This window comes from Juglans microcarpa x Juglans regia, chromosome 7S, assembly GCF_004785595.1.
Source record: "Juglans microcarpa x Juglans regia isolate MS1-56 chromosome 7S, Jm3101_v1.0, whole genome shotgun sequence".
Taxonomy (NCBI): domain Eukaryota; kingdom Viridiplantae; phylum Streptophyta; class Magnoliopsida; order Fagales; family Juglandaceae; genus Juglans; species Juglans microcarpa x Juglans regia.
Genome location: NC_054607.1, coordinates 8,896,069 through 8,912,238, shown reverse-complemented (window position 1 = coordinate 8,912,238; position 16,170 = coordinate 8,896,069). Strand labels below are relative to the sequence as shown.

At 37.5% G+C, this 16,170-nt stretch overlaps 1 protein-coding gene across 5 annotated transcripts in view; it reads right to left on the bottom strand.

The window, feature by feature from the left end:
* Positions 1-157: 157 nt before the first annotated feature.
* The window catches only part of LOC121240703 (small subunit processome component 20 homolog), a 30,036-nt gene continuing 14,023 nt past the window's right edge, over positions 158-16,170 (bottom strand). For 4 of the 5 annotated variants that reach the window (XM_041138205.1, XM_041138207.1, XM_041138208.1 and 1 more), the window contains 18 exons: positions 15,857-16,109; positions 15,432-15,768; positions 14,936-15,116; positions 14,670-14,810; positions 14,259-14,520; positions 13,677-14,117; positions 12,817-13,280; positions 12,435-12,571; positions 12,168-12,349; positions 11,685-12,077; positions 11,316-11,441; positions 10,925-10,990; positions 9,026-10,839; positions 8,613-8,892; positions 2,522-2,755; positions 1,063-1,569; positions 787-919; positions 158-524 (listed from right to left, as the gene is read on the bottom strand). In XM_041138205.1, the coding sequence (XP_040994139.1) occupies positions 250-524; positions 787-919; positions 1,063-1,569; positions 2,522-2,755; positions 8,613-8,892; positions 9,026-10,839; positions 10,925-10,990; positions 11,316-11,441; positions 11,685-12,077; positions 12,168-12,349; positions 12,435-12,571; positions 12,817-13,280; positions 13,677-14,117; positions 14,259-14,520; positions 14,670-14,810; positions 14,936-15,116; positions 15,432-15,768; positions 15,857-16,109 (6,226 nt within the window). In that variant the 3' untranslated portion in view covers positions 158-249. The remainder of the gene's footprint in view (positions 525-786; positions 920-1,062; positions 1,570-2,521; positions 2,756-8,612; positions 8,893-9,025; positions 10,840-10,924; positions 10,991-11,315; positions 11,442-11,684; positions 12,078-12,167; positions 12,350-12,434; positions 12,572-12,816; positions 13,281-13,676; positions 14,118-14,258; positions 14,521-14,669; positions 14,811-14,935; positions 15,117-15,431; positions 15,769-15,856; positions 16,110-16,170) is intronic. The other variant, XM_041138209.1, reaches the window with a different exon arrangement.

Below are 16,170 nucleotides of genomic sequence, written 5' to 3'. Positions count from 1 at the left end.
TTTTTTATTTTCACTTATTTGTCAGCCATTTGATGCCACATAAAAAAAGGAAGATAGAAAGATGAAGAACAATGAATAACATTTTTCAATCAGGAAAGAGAGGAGCAAGCGAGCAGCACTCCGCATACTATCGGTGTACACAGATGGATAGTCTCAATTGCTTGAAAAAGTAATTTCTATTGATGCAGGAGATATATATACATTTTTCTTGTGAAGCATATGTGATATTATATTATATTATATTATATATTACATCGTCCTTTGTTTCTGGTGAACCCATCTCCCCATTTTCATTGTCATTATCTTCCTTTTCTTGTTGGCACGATGCTTAGCAGCAATCCTTAACTTCCTCTTGGCATTGCGCATTGGATTTACAACAGCCATAACCTTTTCTTCCTGTCTTCTCTTGTCCCGTTTCGCCTTGAGATTCTTCCTGATCTCGCTATACACTTGTACGAAGTTTTGGATGCCTATAGTATTCTTTATTGTTTCACGAACTGCTTCTGCCAATTGCTTTATGTCATCTGCAGGACAAGTTAATGGCCGTTACATACAAACAACTCAACAGATTGCATGAGAAAATCATTAATTTAGGGTCATGAGATTGAGCAAGCTATCTATCCGCTATTGTGAAAACTTAATTGCTATAATACTACATTATGCATGAAAATTCATGCAGTTCCAATAATCTCGACCATATTACCTCACCAACAAAAAAGCACGATGAAAGACAGAAAAAGGATTCATGAAATTAAACGACTGTTATAGTGTGGAAACCAAACTCACCAGGGATCACTTTCCCAGAAAATCCTTCACTAACTTTATATAGGGGCAGTAGGATTTCGGGTACATAATGTAGGCAATCATCCCGACTGATTTGTGATGATATTTTTGAAAAAGTATTGAATATAATTTTCATCTGCATAAAGCAATTAAAATCATTAGTAGCATGTATCTCAAGAGTGAAATGTTTCCGAAAAGGCACTTGAATCGTTAAGGAATTTTCTAAGAATATCTTCAACAAGCCTAACAAACTAACGCTACCACCTCTGGAAAACAAACCTGAACAGCCTCCATCTGAAGGGCAATTTTTCCCATTCTTTTGAGCAAATAAGAAACAATTGCATGTCGGATATCATTGGATTGGCCAGGATCCCCTTGATAACTTAAACCAGATGTAAGAGACAAAAAGACGCTTTTCCCCTTTCTTGAATCCAGCAGTTGGAAAGCTTCAAGAAAACGGACTTGCTCATGCTGTTCAAGGGTAGTAGACCAGAACTCCATCTGTGCCATCAAAGAATTCATTCCACAAATCGTGAAGACAAGATTTTGTGTTATAAGGTCCGTGGAAGAATCATCGAGTTGTGTCTTCAGTTGGCAGCAGAGGGAAACAGCTATTATAAAAAGTCTACTTGGCTTCATAAGAAAATAAGCTCGTAATGATTTTTCTTCATTTTCTTTGGGTGCTTCTATTGCACTGGCAAAGTACAAGGCTATCAGGCGATTGGATATGTGGCGTAACCACATGTGTGGGTGCAAAAGCAACTCACAGATTGCCTCCCAAATATCCTGAAATTGTGACGAGAATTTTTATTTATTTTTAAACATAACGGAAATGAAAACCAACGAAATCCAAAATTTAAAATAAATAAATAAATATTTCAGAAAACCCATCAAGAAGTTTGAACAAAATGCAATTCAATAAAGCTAAACATAAATCAAACCAACTCTCTTGTCGCCAGCCACATCCACAAAACATCATACATATCCAAATTATACAATAAAATTGTTTTAAAAAACAATAACACTGATCTAAAGACTAACAAGTGGTCACAACAGATACCAGTCATATAGATGTTCACCATGACTAGGTCTGTTGGAGGACTAACGCCTCGTTTGTTTTTGCAAATGAGATTAGATAAGTTGAGATTAAAGTTAAAAATTGAATAAAAAATTATTAGAAAATATTTTTTTAATATTATTTTTGTTTTGGGATTTAAAAAGATTGAATTTTTTATTTTATTTTGTACGAAAATTTAGGAAAGTTGTAATGATTAGATGAGATGAGTTGAGAAATTTCCTGAAAACATACGAGTCCTAAGAATATGAGTTGTGACTATAGAACCAACAGGGAAACTAACAGAACTTTATTCCAAACGACATAGGATGCAGTACAATTTAGATTTTAGCACTAATAATACCGACCAATAAGTCTAAAATCATGCATAACACGTATAGTGTTTGCCAATAGTTTGGAAGAACGATACTCCCACGTTCCTTTCCCCATTGAAGGTTTGACTCGGTGATTCAGTGTTTTCTGACGGTATTTACACCAATAAAAAATGAAAAATGTTAAGAACGTATTAAAAACTCTCACCCTACTACTCTCACTGGCCACTGCCTGCCCATCTGGGGCCAACTGCAGTAAATGATCATTGGACCTACTAAGTAGGGAAACACTTAAGAAACTATAGACAATTTGTAAGAACCAAAAACAAAACTCCAAGTAAAGAAGGCATACCTCAAGATCACTTTGAAAGGACAAATCAGGGAACTGATGAAGCATCTTCTCCAGCATAACAAGGGAATAGTATGCCTCTCTCCAGAAAGCAACAGTAGGTTCCTCAGAGAAATCTAATTGCCTACAGGTGACAGCACCAATGGCAGACTGCAAACTTTTTCTTGTCACCAACAATACTCTATTAACATGTCTTTCAAATCCTTTCTTCATTACCTCAACCAGAAATCCCAGGACCTGTGATAGAGACCACAACATAGAATCTTAAAAAAAGAAAAATCAAAGAGCAGTTACAGTTATTAGGATTTCTATCTAGATTTGAGGTATATACTTATTGATAATTGAGATTCGCGGATCCCATATGTGATACCCCCCATATTGAGTGATGAATTAGGTGGTGTATTGGATACCACATTGCTTGGGAGGGAGAAGTTATTGCTCTTTATAATGATTCCAATGGGGCTCCAATTGTACCATTGACTAGTTCTTTGTTTTTGATAAGTAAGAAACTTTTATTGATCAAATGAAACTAGGCGAAGCCCATGGAAAGAGACCTAATTACATTCTAGAAAGCTGAAAACAAAACAAAAACTCATGAACATTCCCTCCCTTTAGTACAATAGCAGAAAACCACTGAACCAAAGAAAACACAAAAAAAAAATTCCAGATTTCCTCCACAGCTCTCTCCTTCGTGTTGAAGCACCTATCATTCATTTCCTTCCATAAACACCACATTAAGCACAAAGGAATCATCCTCCACGCCGCTGCCAGTTGAGAGCTATTATGATGCCTATTCCAACATGCTAGAAGCTCCACCACACTGTTAGGCATAACCCAATTAACCCAGCTCTACTAAAAATGCCAACCCATAACTCCCTAGCCACCTCAAAATGTAGAAGTAGATGGTCAATCAATTCACCATTTTTCTTACACATGAAACACCACTCAACTACAATCATCCCACGTTTCCTTAAATTATCTACCGTCAAAATCTTTCTTCAAGCAACAGTCCAAGTAAAAAAAGCAACTTTAGACGGCACCGGAACCCTCCAAATACACTTCCATGGGAACGAAATATGCTGTTGATCTGTCAACACCTTATAAAATGATTTAACAGAAAACTTGTTGTTCCCCGTATGTTTCCACAGCATTCTATCTCTCCCATTTCCTCCTATCTTCATGGAATAAAGAAAGCTGAAAAAACCTGTTATCTCATCAATTTCTCAATCCTGTGCATTTCTAGAAAAAATAATATTCCAATGCACATTACCATTGGCACGACACAACACTTCTGAGACAGCAGCCTGCTGATTTCCAGCCAATCTGAAGACAACCGGAAAAACAGTATGAAGAGCGCTCTCACAACACCATTCATCAAACCAAAAACGAATTCTTGTACCCTCTCCAACCTCGAATTTGATGTGTTTTTCAAACAAGTTCCACCCCTTTCTAATAAATTTCCAGAGGCTCACACCAAAAGTCCCCCTACCCTCTTTGGAACACCAACCCCCCCAATCAATTCCATACTTCCAATCAATAACCTCTCTCCACAATGAATCCCCTTCCAATTGATATCTCCACAACCACTTTCCTAATAGAGCTTTATTAAAAATAATCAAATTACGCACCCCCAAGCCTCCCAACACAATCGGACTACACACCCTTTGCCAACTCACAAAATGAAATTTATTCTCCTCCCCCATACCACCCCACAAAAAAGCTCTATACAGTTTTTCAATCCAATTAGCCACACCCACCGGCACAATGGAAATAAAGAAAGAAGGGAGATTGGAGAGGGTACTTTTGATAAGAGTTAATCTCCCCCCTTTTGATAGATATAGCCGCTTCCAACTCGACAATCTTTTTTCAACCTTCTCTACAATACCATCCCAAATATTTTTTGCTTTGAAAGAAGTCCCCCAATAGAAGCCCGAGATATTTCGTAGGAAGGTAAGCCACTTTACAGCCCAACAAATCTGCAAGAAGGTTGATATTCTCCACATCCCCCACCGAGACCAATTCCGACTTTCCCAAGTTCACCTTGAGTCCCAAAACGGCTTCAAAACACAATAGAACAGCTCTTAAAGCATGAATCTGTCCACTGTCAGCATCACAGAAAAGTAAAGTATCATCCGCAAACAATAAATAGGAAATGGATAAAACACTGTTACTATTGTTTCCCACCGGGAAACCAGCAAGAGAGCCTTTCCCTACGGTAGCCTCCACCATGCAACTCAATGCCTTCATTACTAAAACAAATAGAAAGGAAGATAACGGATCCCCTTCTCTCAAACCCCTCAAACTCTGAAAAAATCCACAAGATTTGCTATTAACAAAAAACGGGGCAGTCGATACACAATGTTTAACCCATCCACACCACCTATCTTCGAAGCCACATCTTCTCAGCATATAAAACAGAAAATTCCAACACACATGGTCATATGCCTTTTCCATATCCAACTTACAAAGAACCCCCGGAATACCTTCTCTCATTCGACTATCCAAACACTCATTCGCAATCAAAACTGAATCCAAAATTAGCTGACCCCGCACAAAAGCATTTTGAGATTTGGAAATTATTTTATCCATCACCAAACTAATACGATTAGCTAACACCTTCGAAATAATTTTATAAATCCTGCCTAACAAACTAATAGGACGGAAATCTTTCAGCTCAATAGCACCAGCTAACTTCAGGATGCGAGCAACGAAAGTGGCATTAAGAGACTTCTCAAACTTGTGACAAAGATGAAACTCATGAAAAACCCACATCACATCATCCTTCACTATGTCCCAACACTCTTGAAAGAAGGCCAAAGAAAAACTGTCCGGGTCTGGGGCTTTATCTTTACACATACCTCTCACCGCCTGCTCACTTCAGATTCCTCAAATGGTCTCTCCAACCAGCTTGTTGCACTAACATCCAGCTGGTCGAAATTCAAGCCATCAAGTTTAGGACACCACTCCGCTGTCTCTTTGAGGAGATCTTCATAATAATTCACAATATGATCTTGAATATCCTCAGGGAATTGGAACACATTATTACCGGATCGAATAACTTCAATCACGTTATTACGCCTATGAGAATTTGCCATCTTGTGAAAAAACTTAGTACATTTGTCCCCCTCCTTCAACCAAATCACCCTTGATTTTTGCCTCCATGAAATTTCTTCCATCAACAAAACCTTTTCTATGTTAGTCACCACCTCATGCATTCTCAACAAAGACTCCTCATTAGCCTCCCCAAGCTCTAGAGAATGCAACTCATCCCAAAGAAGACTTTTTTGCTCATTCGTATGCCTAAAGACCTCAATATTACACTTCTTTAAATCAATCTTAAGGGCTTTAAGTTTACCAGCCACAATAAGACTAGGGGTACCATGAAAGGAATATGAAGCCCACCAATTCCTTACCTTCTCCACAAATCCATCAGCTTGAAACCACATATTCTCAAATTTGAAATAGCACCAACACCCTTGAATGCCACCACAATCTAGCAGTATGGGAAAATGATCAAAACATACCCGTGGCAACCTCTTTTGGCATAGGTCCGAATAAAGCGTCTCCGAAGGAAAAGAGACTAGAAATCTATCCAACCTTGACCATCATCTACTATTAAACCAAGTCAAAGTCCCCCTACCAGAGGAAGGTCCACAAGATTAAGATCAAAAATCAACTCCGAGAAATCTTCCATAGCCTTTGCCGAGGTAGTAGCCCCCGCCCTCTCAGAAGGAAACCAAACAATATTAAACTCCCCACACAAACACCAAGGTAAATCCCAAAAATAATACAGACCCACCAATTCCTCCCACAACAAACTTATATCTCTATCTACGTTAGGCCCATACATTCTCGCAAGAGCCCACCTCCACCCATCCTCAATATTCTTGAAGGAACCAACCACTGAATAAATCCCAATGCAATCCTCTACCAACTCCACCACTCTCTTATCCCACATCAACAAAACTCCTCCTTAAGCACCCATCGAAGCTAGATAACTCCACCCCACAAAAGTACAGCCCCACAAACTACGAATAATATTTCTATCAACATAACTCAGCTTAGTCTCTTGAAGACATACAATATCAATTTTTGAACTGCGATGAAGGGATCTAATGCGAAGACGCTTGTTAACATCATTGATCCCCCTTACATTCCAAGAAAGGATTCTAGGCTTCATATGATGAACAAGACCCCCGCCCCTTAAACCTGTCCCTCCCAACACTATCTCCTTGTTATCGTAATTAATCGAACATAGCAATTGTTTCAGCTCCCTTTCCTTTTTAACTGCTGACTTCAAAGCCGTTGATCTTCCAGCTTCAATAGCAACCAAAAGAGGCTTCAACTGCTCTTCAAAACCTTCACAGGAAATCCCCACACTCTCCTGTAATTCCTCCACCTTTTTCAACACCCAGTCTGAAGATTTAGGGACTAAGTTAGGGGGAATAGTACATAGCAGGATAGGACTACCCAACTCATTCTTGTCACCCATTTCCTCCACCTTTTTCAGCACCCATTGACTAGTCGTTTTGGAGTATATGCCCATATGTGGATTGAGTCTTCTCTAGGAGCATTACAAATGATATTAGAGTCTATATCCCAACCAGAAGTGTGGGACTTAAACCGTGCCACCGATGATTGAATGGCCCAGCAAGAATATCGAGAATTTCAAGGGAGTGATACCCCAAGTGGTGAAGGCCTTGATCTTGGGATATCACTCATTTCAAGGTCCAAGGTTCAACACCTCATGGGTGCAAACAATCCTTTGGGACCACACCCCCAGTAAAAAGCCAGCAATTTAACCAGTTCCATGTAGGAAAACTTCCGAGAGTGCAGTGCATGGGATCAGGATTTATTCTGCAAGGGTGGGTCTGAAGGGCCCTGCATTGAAGAGGTTCCCCGAAATTTAAAAAAAAAAAAATAGTGGTTTCAATATTAAATTATCCAAACCCATATAAGCTTGGCTAAACTCAATTTAGGCTCCTGATTCTTGCATAAGCTTGACTCGGCACGATTGAACTCATTTTAGAGCTAATAACATGTTTGTATATATTCTTTATTTTATGTCATATATAATAATATTATCAATTATGTATGCATTACAATTCAACATGTTATAGGCTTTACATGTTAGTTGTTATTATATTTATTTAGTTATGTATCATAGTTCATTTATAGTTTACCTTACATAATATGTTTAGCTATGTTATCAAGGCATGCATAGATTATTTCTTATAATTAGTTATATATTTAGTTATTTACTATTAGTTTAAGTTTATTGCAAATTATATTCTATCTAGACTCGTATTCATATATCGACTAGTTATAAATCTTGTTAATTCAGTACTATATATATATAACAGGTGTTATATGCTATATTTGTGCATTGTCGTGTGGATTATATACTAATATTATGTGTATATAGGAGTAATACATGTTTGTGAATATTACCAAAACGAATACCATCAACTTCCATCTTGACCTCCATCATTAGATCAATTGAATTTAGAGAGAGAGAGAGAGAGAGAACCCTGGTTGGAACATAAAAGGTAAAGATGGAAAAAGAATGAGCCACTTAGTTTGGGGCTTCACACAAAAGCACAAGTTATATGGTGGTAAGTACAATCTTTACGTGTGTGTGTGTAAACATGCAGATATGTTATCTTCTTCTCAAAGGGAAGAAAAAATAAATAAATAAATAAAACTCAAGTATGAGCTCCATGATAAAATCTAATTCATTCAAAGTTTTTATATAACTAATTATTACATATTAATTAGTGGAAATATTCTAACCTCCCCAACAAAATAATTGATTTGCAATTGAGCCGAACCGAGCTCAAGCTCAACTTGTGGGCTTTGTTTGGCTTGACCTCAAGTCAAGCTTGAGCTTAGTTATTATCAATCAAGCCAAGTTCGAATAAGAGCCCTTAAGCTCAAACCACTATTCATGTTATCAAGTTGAGCTCAAACATCCACTAATCAGCTCAACTCAGCTTGATCGCAACCCTTTGTGACCGGAATTATAATCAATGAAGGTGTGTAATCCTCTCAAATCATAATTTTCTACCACAGAATGTAATTGAGAGATTATTACCTGTGCAGCAGCACTCCACAGTTGCTGTGTCTCTTCTGAATACCAAGATAATGTGTACTCAAGAATTGAATGGAGTGAATGTGAGCTTACGCACCCAATGAGCTTCTTTATAGCTGCCCCAGTCATGGAACGAACCCTACTATCATGATCATTGGCTAAGCAAACCACCAAATGTACAAATAACGTCTGTGATTGCTCATCCACATTTTTTCTTGGAAATTTGACAATGATTGCATGAAGCATTTCAAGCACAGCTTCTCTTCCAGTTGAATGCTCATATCTGCAAGAGTTATTTAGTCATTTTAGGACATATAAGAGAATTTTTAATCCAATTTTTTTCATCAGTAAATAATAATTTTATTGTTGATGGAAATTAGGCTTTTTTCATCCAAAATTTGATGTCAAATTCTTGCCTTAGATTTGAAAGCAGAAAATCTAGATGTTGCTGCAGACGTTTCACAGAAAGCTGATAATCAAGTAAAAATTGCAATAAGATTTGACTGCATTTCTTGCGAATTGAATCCACTTGACTAGTCACCATCAATTCACCAACTTGAGTTACAAGATCATATATCTCAGCAACAACAAGCTTGCGGCTAACAATTGCCTTTAAAAGTGAAAGGGCAAGATTAGAAGGATTTTTTTCAATATCAACAAACAGGGGAAGCTGAATTAAATGGTGTAACTGATCTGATGAAAGGGTGATTCTGGTGCTCCGTAGAAGCACAGCCAACAATCTCAGACATGACTGCATTAGAAGACTGCTGGAAGTTACCGAATTCTGTGCAATAGCCAAGACTGCTTCCTTTATTTTATCAGCTTGGGATTCCAGGGATGGTAAAGGCAGCCTTACCAATGGAGTGAGGCAACTAAGGGATGCAGATAAAATATCTTCATACTTAGAATCCAGGCAGTTGACAAGAAGCATGACAAAAGGATCCAGCATTGATAACCCGTGTTCACATTTTCCCAGTTTCAAACTTTTGATACGTTTGTGCAATATCCTGAGAGCAAACACAATAATAAGATGAGAAGATACATTGAGAATCCGGCCCGAAGTTACTCTTTTTCCACGCGAGTCATTTCTATGATGTTTCTTTGCCTCTGTCACTAATGAATGTTCACCCTGACCATTTTCGTCTTTAATACCATCTTCAATAAGGCCATATAAAAAGATGAAAAGGCCAGTCTCATCTACAGATGGATTACGATCAATACCAACGGCTATGTGATTTAACATCCTTTCCAATTCAGTTTTAACTTTTGGCGTCAGCTGCTTTTGCAAATGTGTTGTAACAGGTGAAAGAAGCTTCAAGGCATGGGTTTTGAATGTTACGCTTTCGGCTATCAATTCCAAGGTTTTCAACGATTTTCGCGTCTTAGTTTCTTTCATTTTTGAAGCAATCTTTTCCACCTCTTTTTGCTCAGCAACATCTCCAAGAATGTCATTCTCTACTACAGAGAGAAGATCTTCCAAACAGTAATCCAATTTCCCACTAACAGGAACTAAAAGAGACTTGGACAAGATGAAATTGAGTGTATAACCCAATACATGCAGCTCGTATCCTCGTTTCAAGGTAGCTCGCAAGACCCTGACAATAAACTGCAGGTATTCCAGCCCAAGCTCCTTCAAACAAGCAGCCAAAGCAGACCTAGCTTCATCACGTATGCTTTCCATACGATTCTTTAAGAAGTTTGAAATGCGATGAATGATACTAGGAAGCAATGAGTCCATTATGTCCTCAGGAAGTAATTTTAGCAGTTTCAGAGCAGCCAAACTGATGTTCACATTGACCTTATCAGAATCAGAATTCAGTAGCTTCTGCATCTTTGGGAGCACTGTTTTACTAAGGGATGCCTGTATCTCAGTTACCATAGTAGAAGTACTGCACTCCTGTAAAATAGCAGAAGAACCCCTACTAATGGTCCCATCAACAGTAGCATTCTCCAAGGATTCATTCGCTTTTTGGCTGTTACTAATTTCTGAAAAATGAAAATTGTCCAATATAGAGCAAGTCAGTCTCAAAAAGAGCTTTTGCTTGTCAGGATTCTTCGTCACCCCTTGAAGGCATCTAACTAATAATCCATAGTATGAATTCCATTCCACGTGACCAGAAATTGAACCTAGGGCCTCTATGCATGCAGCTCTAACATTTTCTCCTTTTCCTTCTTGTGCATCAAACAACATACTAAAAAAGAGAGGCACGAAGACTTTATTTATGATTCCCTGAAGCAATAACAGCAAAACAAATTCAGTAGCTTGGCACTAGAGTTGGAAGAAGTGAGAACGACAAGCAAAATAATATAATTACCTCTGACATGTTGCCTGTACTGATAACATTTCTAAAACGAGACAATGCCCTTGCTCTCCTGTGTCTCTGAAAGAACAATGTGGACATATCAGATGACACAAGTACCTTGTCAAATGTGTTCATTGAGCTCCAGTTGTTCGGAAAAAAAACTAATGATGGAAATGGTTCTTAATGGCTATATCAAACCAATAGATTTTGTTCCAAATAGAAACAATCAAGACATAAACAGCTCTAATATTTTTTTCAGGTAAATAAACAGCTCTAATAATATATGTAAAACATGAAATGAGTAGTGTTCAGAAAATGATAACCATAGAAACATGTCAACCCTTCAAATGATGACTATAGAAACATGTGAAGCCTTAAGCGGGATAAAACACAGAAAACTCACTTGCAAATGAATAATATTGTTGAAAAAATCGACTTCAGCATCTTTACTGCACAGAGCCCTCAATGAAGTAAGATTTTCTACTTCTGGAAGTTTCAACACCATTTCTCGTAGTAAATCTATCCATTCCTGAAACCAAATCAGTCTAGAATAAAAACCATGCCAATACAAGAGAGTTCACTTTTTGCAATTTCAGTTAAATCATTTAATTATAAAATCATTTAAAAAAATCTTCTTTTTTTTTCAGACTAGGAGAAAATAAGAGAGTTTACTATAATGAATTTTATTACATCACGCATACACGCAGCAACATAAACATATATGTTAGGTAAGCATGTCTCTCTTTATAAGATGGCAATGGGAACTGTATACCTTCTTGACAGTAGTTTCTCTGCTCAAAGTAACCCCCATATGTTTCAAAAGGAACTTGTTTATTATACGCTGAATAGATGCTCTTGTCCAACAACCATTATCATGCATAATCAACTTAGAAGTCATTTCTTGCTGACCTTTTCCTTCTTGGCAAAGAATCAGGGCAGAAAATTCAACAAACGAGAGCAATGACCTATAAGCACTATGCCTTAAGATCAATTCTTCAGAAGACATGTCATATACACAATGTGATAAAATGACCAATGCATGATCCTCATGAATAGTATAGAAGAAATTGACGGAAATCTTTTCATAAGCATTTATTATAGTGTCATAATCAAGGCTACCCAATTCAGCAGCAGAAGTTGCGTTCAAGTCACGAACAAGTTTTGCCTGCATTCCAATCACGAATTAAGAAAATAGATAAAATTGGGATTCAGAAATCAATTAGGATCAATCAGAAGCAATACTCAAATACAATACCATGGATAGGATAGTAGGATCAGCTTCTGCAAGAGAATCAAGAAGATGACAAATAGACAGCCGCATCTCCAATTCAACCGAAGCAAGTAGGGGGGAAACTGCCGTCAAAACCTTTTTAGTACTGTCGCTTCCTAACGCTGGAACAATTTCTCGAATGACTTGCACAGCTTCAGAACACAGATCTGCAAGAAATTACAGAATTTCAAAGAACAAGCAAAGATTGATGATGGAAACTACCAAAATTTAAATTTCCAGAGTTATACTTACGAGAAACTTTAGCTTTCTTTGCTACGAATGGGAGCAAGACATCTACAAATTTTCTTGCTAGCAACGGGTCCTTTATATACTTTGATAATAACTTGAAAATTCTTATGTCCCTCTCCCCAGGACATTTGACCAATTTCCTGGTACAGAAAAATGATGTCATAAAGGGGACTTTCCAATCTCGGCAAGTCTAAAAAAGGACTGCCTCAAAAATAAGTTTCTCCTTTTTCCAAGATTAAACTTCTTCATATACACGAGATATATTTGGAGTGGCAGGTGCTGACTCCAACAAGAGCTCACAGAATTGTTTCTAAACTAGAATTGTAAAGTTATCATTTTAACTAGAATCATAAACTGACTAAATTACAAAGAAGACCATACATACCTCTTTGTTGCACTATCACTTTGAAAAAGGCAATGCAAGCTGCAGATAAGTGCCTCCAGGTTTGGAAGTAAAACTCTTTTTGTACTAGCATCTTCATCACCCAACTCACTATCAAGATTCAACAGGTTCTCAACGAACTTAAGAACACATGAGACAATAGCTTCAGAAGCTGACTTAATACTCAGCATTGAAAATATATCACGAACAAGATTATTTTCCCTACTCAAGAGTGATACAAGCCTGTGGCTTCTACTCATAGCTACAAAGCAAGAGAACAGCGAACTTGGTTTCTCACTGCTGGAACCTTCCTGTTTGAAACCATCAACTAAAGGTTTCACAGATGTAAAGAATAGGTCCCAGAACTCACAACCAAATTCATAATCTTCATACTTGTCAAGGAAAAGAGAGACGATTTTCAGGCATAGAGACCTTAAATCTTTGAACTGCTTCACAGTGTTGCTTGTCTGCATGTTCGCTTTTCATCAGTAAGTTGCCATATAATCATCTACAACTGAGCTAAAAGAAATAAAGGATTTCCCTTGAACTCTAATTCCATTAGCTTAAAATGCAAGGCAGAAATAAAATGTAATGGATTTGAGGATGCTATTCTAAAAATTGGTAAGAAGCAAGCAACTAAACTCAAACAAGGAAGATAACTAAATGTAGGGAAGATAAAAAGCTTCTGTAGCAAAGGGGAAAATTATAATAACAATATTTGTGGTTGATAAGTAAAAATTAAAAATATTGTAACAGAATTTTCCCTATTTATTTTCGATTAGGGTAGTCGATATCAATCAACTATAACAACAAAGAGTTTAATAACACTTGAGATTCAACATTAAGCATGATAAACACAGTACCGTGACATGACTTGCTGGTGCACTGTCTTTATTGAATAAAGTTAGGTCAGCACCAGAATGATCATCGCGTGAGGATAATCCATCGCACTTTGCAGCGTCAATACTTGATGTGCAGCTTCCCAATACCCGAACAACACATCCCATTAATAGATCAAGAAAAGGTCTGATGTGGAATTCATCAAAAACCCCAAGGATATCTTCAATCACATGCATAAAACCGTATCGCTTCTTCCAAGACAGGGCCGTTATATTATCCACGGTGAAATACTTTAAGAAACTAAATCCTTGAAATTGATCCATAGAATTTTCGGGTGAACTATCAGTATCTTCAGAACTAATTTGCAATGGCTTTATCAACAATGCGAAGAAAAGTGGAAGCTCCAAAACATCAAGTTCAGCAATGAAACCAAGCACTGCCTTTCTGTGATGAACACTTGCATTCTGCATAAAAAGTGACATTATACTAGGTAATTAAGGATGAGATGATGAAAACTTAGGAAGAAAAGGTGATGTTGAAAACCCTGGAGATGTAAACAAATTAGTACAAAAGAATAATTATCTTATAATTCAACTTTCATATACCTTTCGAGAGGCAAGTGTCTTCAATTTCCTAACTTTTGGCATTAGAAGGCGGATAACTATAGGCACAACATAAGGTCTGTGCTGTTCTTCAATTAAATTAGATTCTTTTGACAAACTCCAAGTAGTCAGTTCTTCTCGCAGATATCTAACACTAATCAAGTTCCTCAGATGCTGATCATAAGGAAGCAAGAAATCCTCCTTCCAAATTAACAGGCAATCAAGAACCTTCATCTGTATTTCAGCATCATTTTCATCCAGAAGCCTAACAGAAACATCAAAATATTTAAGTAAAGTAAATAAGAACTCACTGCATTCGAACAGAGACTTAAAAAAGAAAAGAGCAACTAATACAACAAGAATAGATGAGCCCTAAGTAAAAAATACAACCCGTCATCCAACCACTGCACCAACCTATTTTGCAGAACTTCTCTAAGAAATTGACTCTGATAAAAAGACCTAGGGTTGCGCATTATTTTCAGCAAGTTTAACCATTCCTTAAGGACACCCTTCCACTCTCTGCCTTTACAAGCACGTGAATCGAATAATCCCACACTGCAATACCAAATGAAAAAGGCAAACCAACTTTTAATGAGATAGTTCACTTGAACCTTTACAAGCACACGAAGTAGGCAAGTAAGTATCACCAACAAAAGACACAAGAACCAGCAGAATGCTACCTTATAAGATCATCGAGATTATAGCCCAGAAACTTTAAGAACAAAGACATAAACTGTTGAGAATGGGATTCGACAACATTTGGAATCTTTTGCAAGGATTGGAGCAACAAGGATAATACTGTTGCATATGGAGTGCTATCTGATTCCGGAGTAACAAACGAATAAAAATTCTGTACAAGATCTGGAAAATAAAACCACATCAAAACAATAAACTTCCAACGGAACTCAGTTTGAAGGAAGATAAACTAAGAAAATAATAGCTTTGTTGCTGTAAAGCATGCACCATAGACCAGACCCTGAGTCAAGATAAGAAACTATCACTAGAACAAAATAAACAAACTAATAAATGATAATAGCATAAACTAAAGTCCGGTTCCCAGCGGGTACGGTGCTACTAAAGTCCCACCCAGGGAGAGAAGCCGCCTTTGGTTGCCCCCTCCTTCCCTTTTATTTGCTCATAAAAAATTATAATAGCAAAAATACTATTGTCACATACCACTTAACTCATCATGCAACTTAGACTTCCCCCGGTCTTGTTCTTTAGATGTATGAAATATCAATTGGTACTGCTCAAGACAAGAAATAAATTCATCCCATACAACTTGAATATGCTGGCTCAACAAAACTGCCAGGCATTCCAATGCCGGATTCCAAAGATAGCTAAAGCGGTTATTCAATACACCAATTATCCCATTTAAGACAAGGGGCACATAGGCTCGAGGTACTCTGCCAGCATGAAGACCCATCTGTATTCTGGAAATCCATAGGATAACTTTCCGGCTTGTAGAAATTGAAAGAGAAGTTTCCTCGATTGAGAGAAGCAACTGAAGAACCTGACATTTGAAGGAAAATCAACCCAAAATTTCATAGTCAGAGCACGGTGTCAAACAACAGGAGCAGCAAGAATATAGAGAAACATACATTAATGCCCTGACTATCCACATGGGATCCCTGAGCAACTTCAGATTTTGTTTTCTTCCCAACTGCTTGATCATTTGTAGAATCTACAGATCTCAGAGGTTCATAGTGGCACAATATTCTAAGAGTTGATAAGCGTAACCCCTTGTTAGAGTGGCGCAAATTATCAGCAAATATCATTACTGCATCCACAGCCTTCTCCACAGAAAGTTCTGGATGATGCTTCCTATTGCTACTGTGTGCTTCCACTGTAGGCCTGAGATTGTTACAGTAGCAGAAAGTTAAAGCAGAGTTTTTAAACATAGACAAGAACCTAT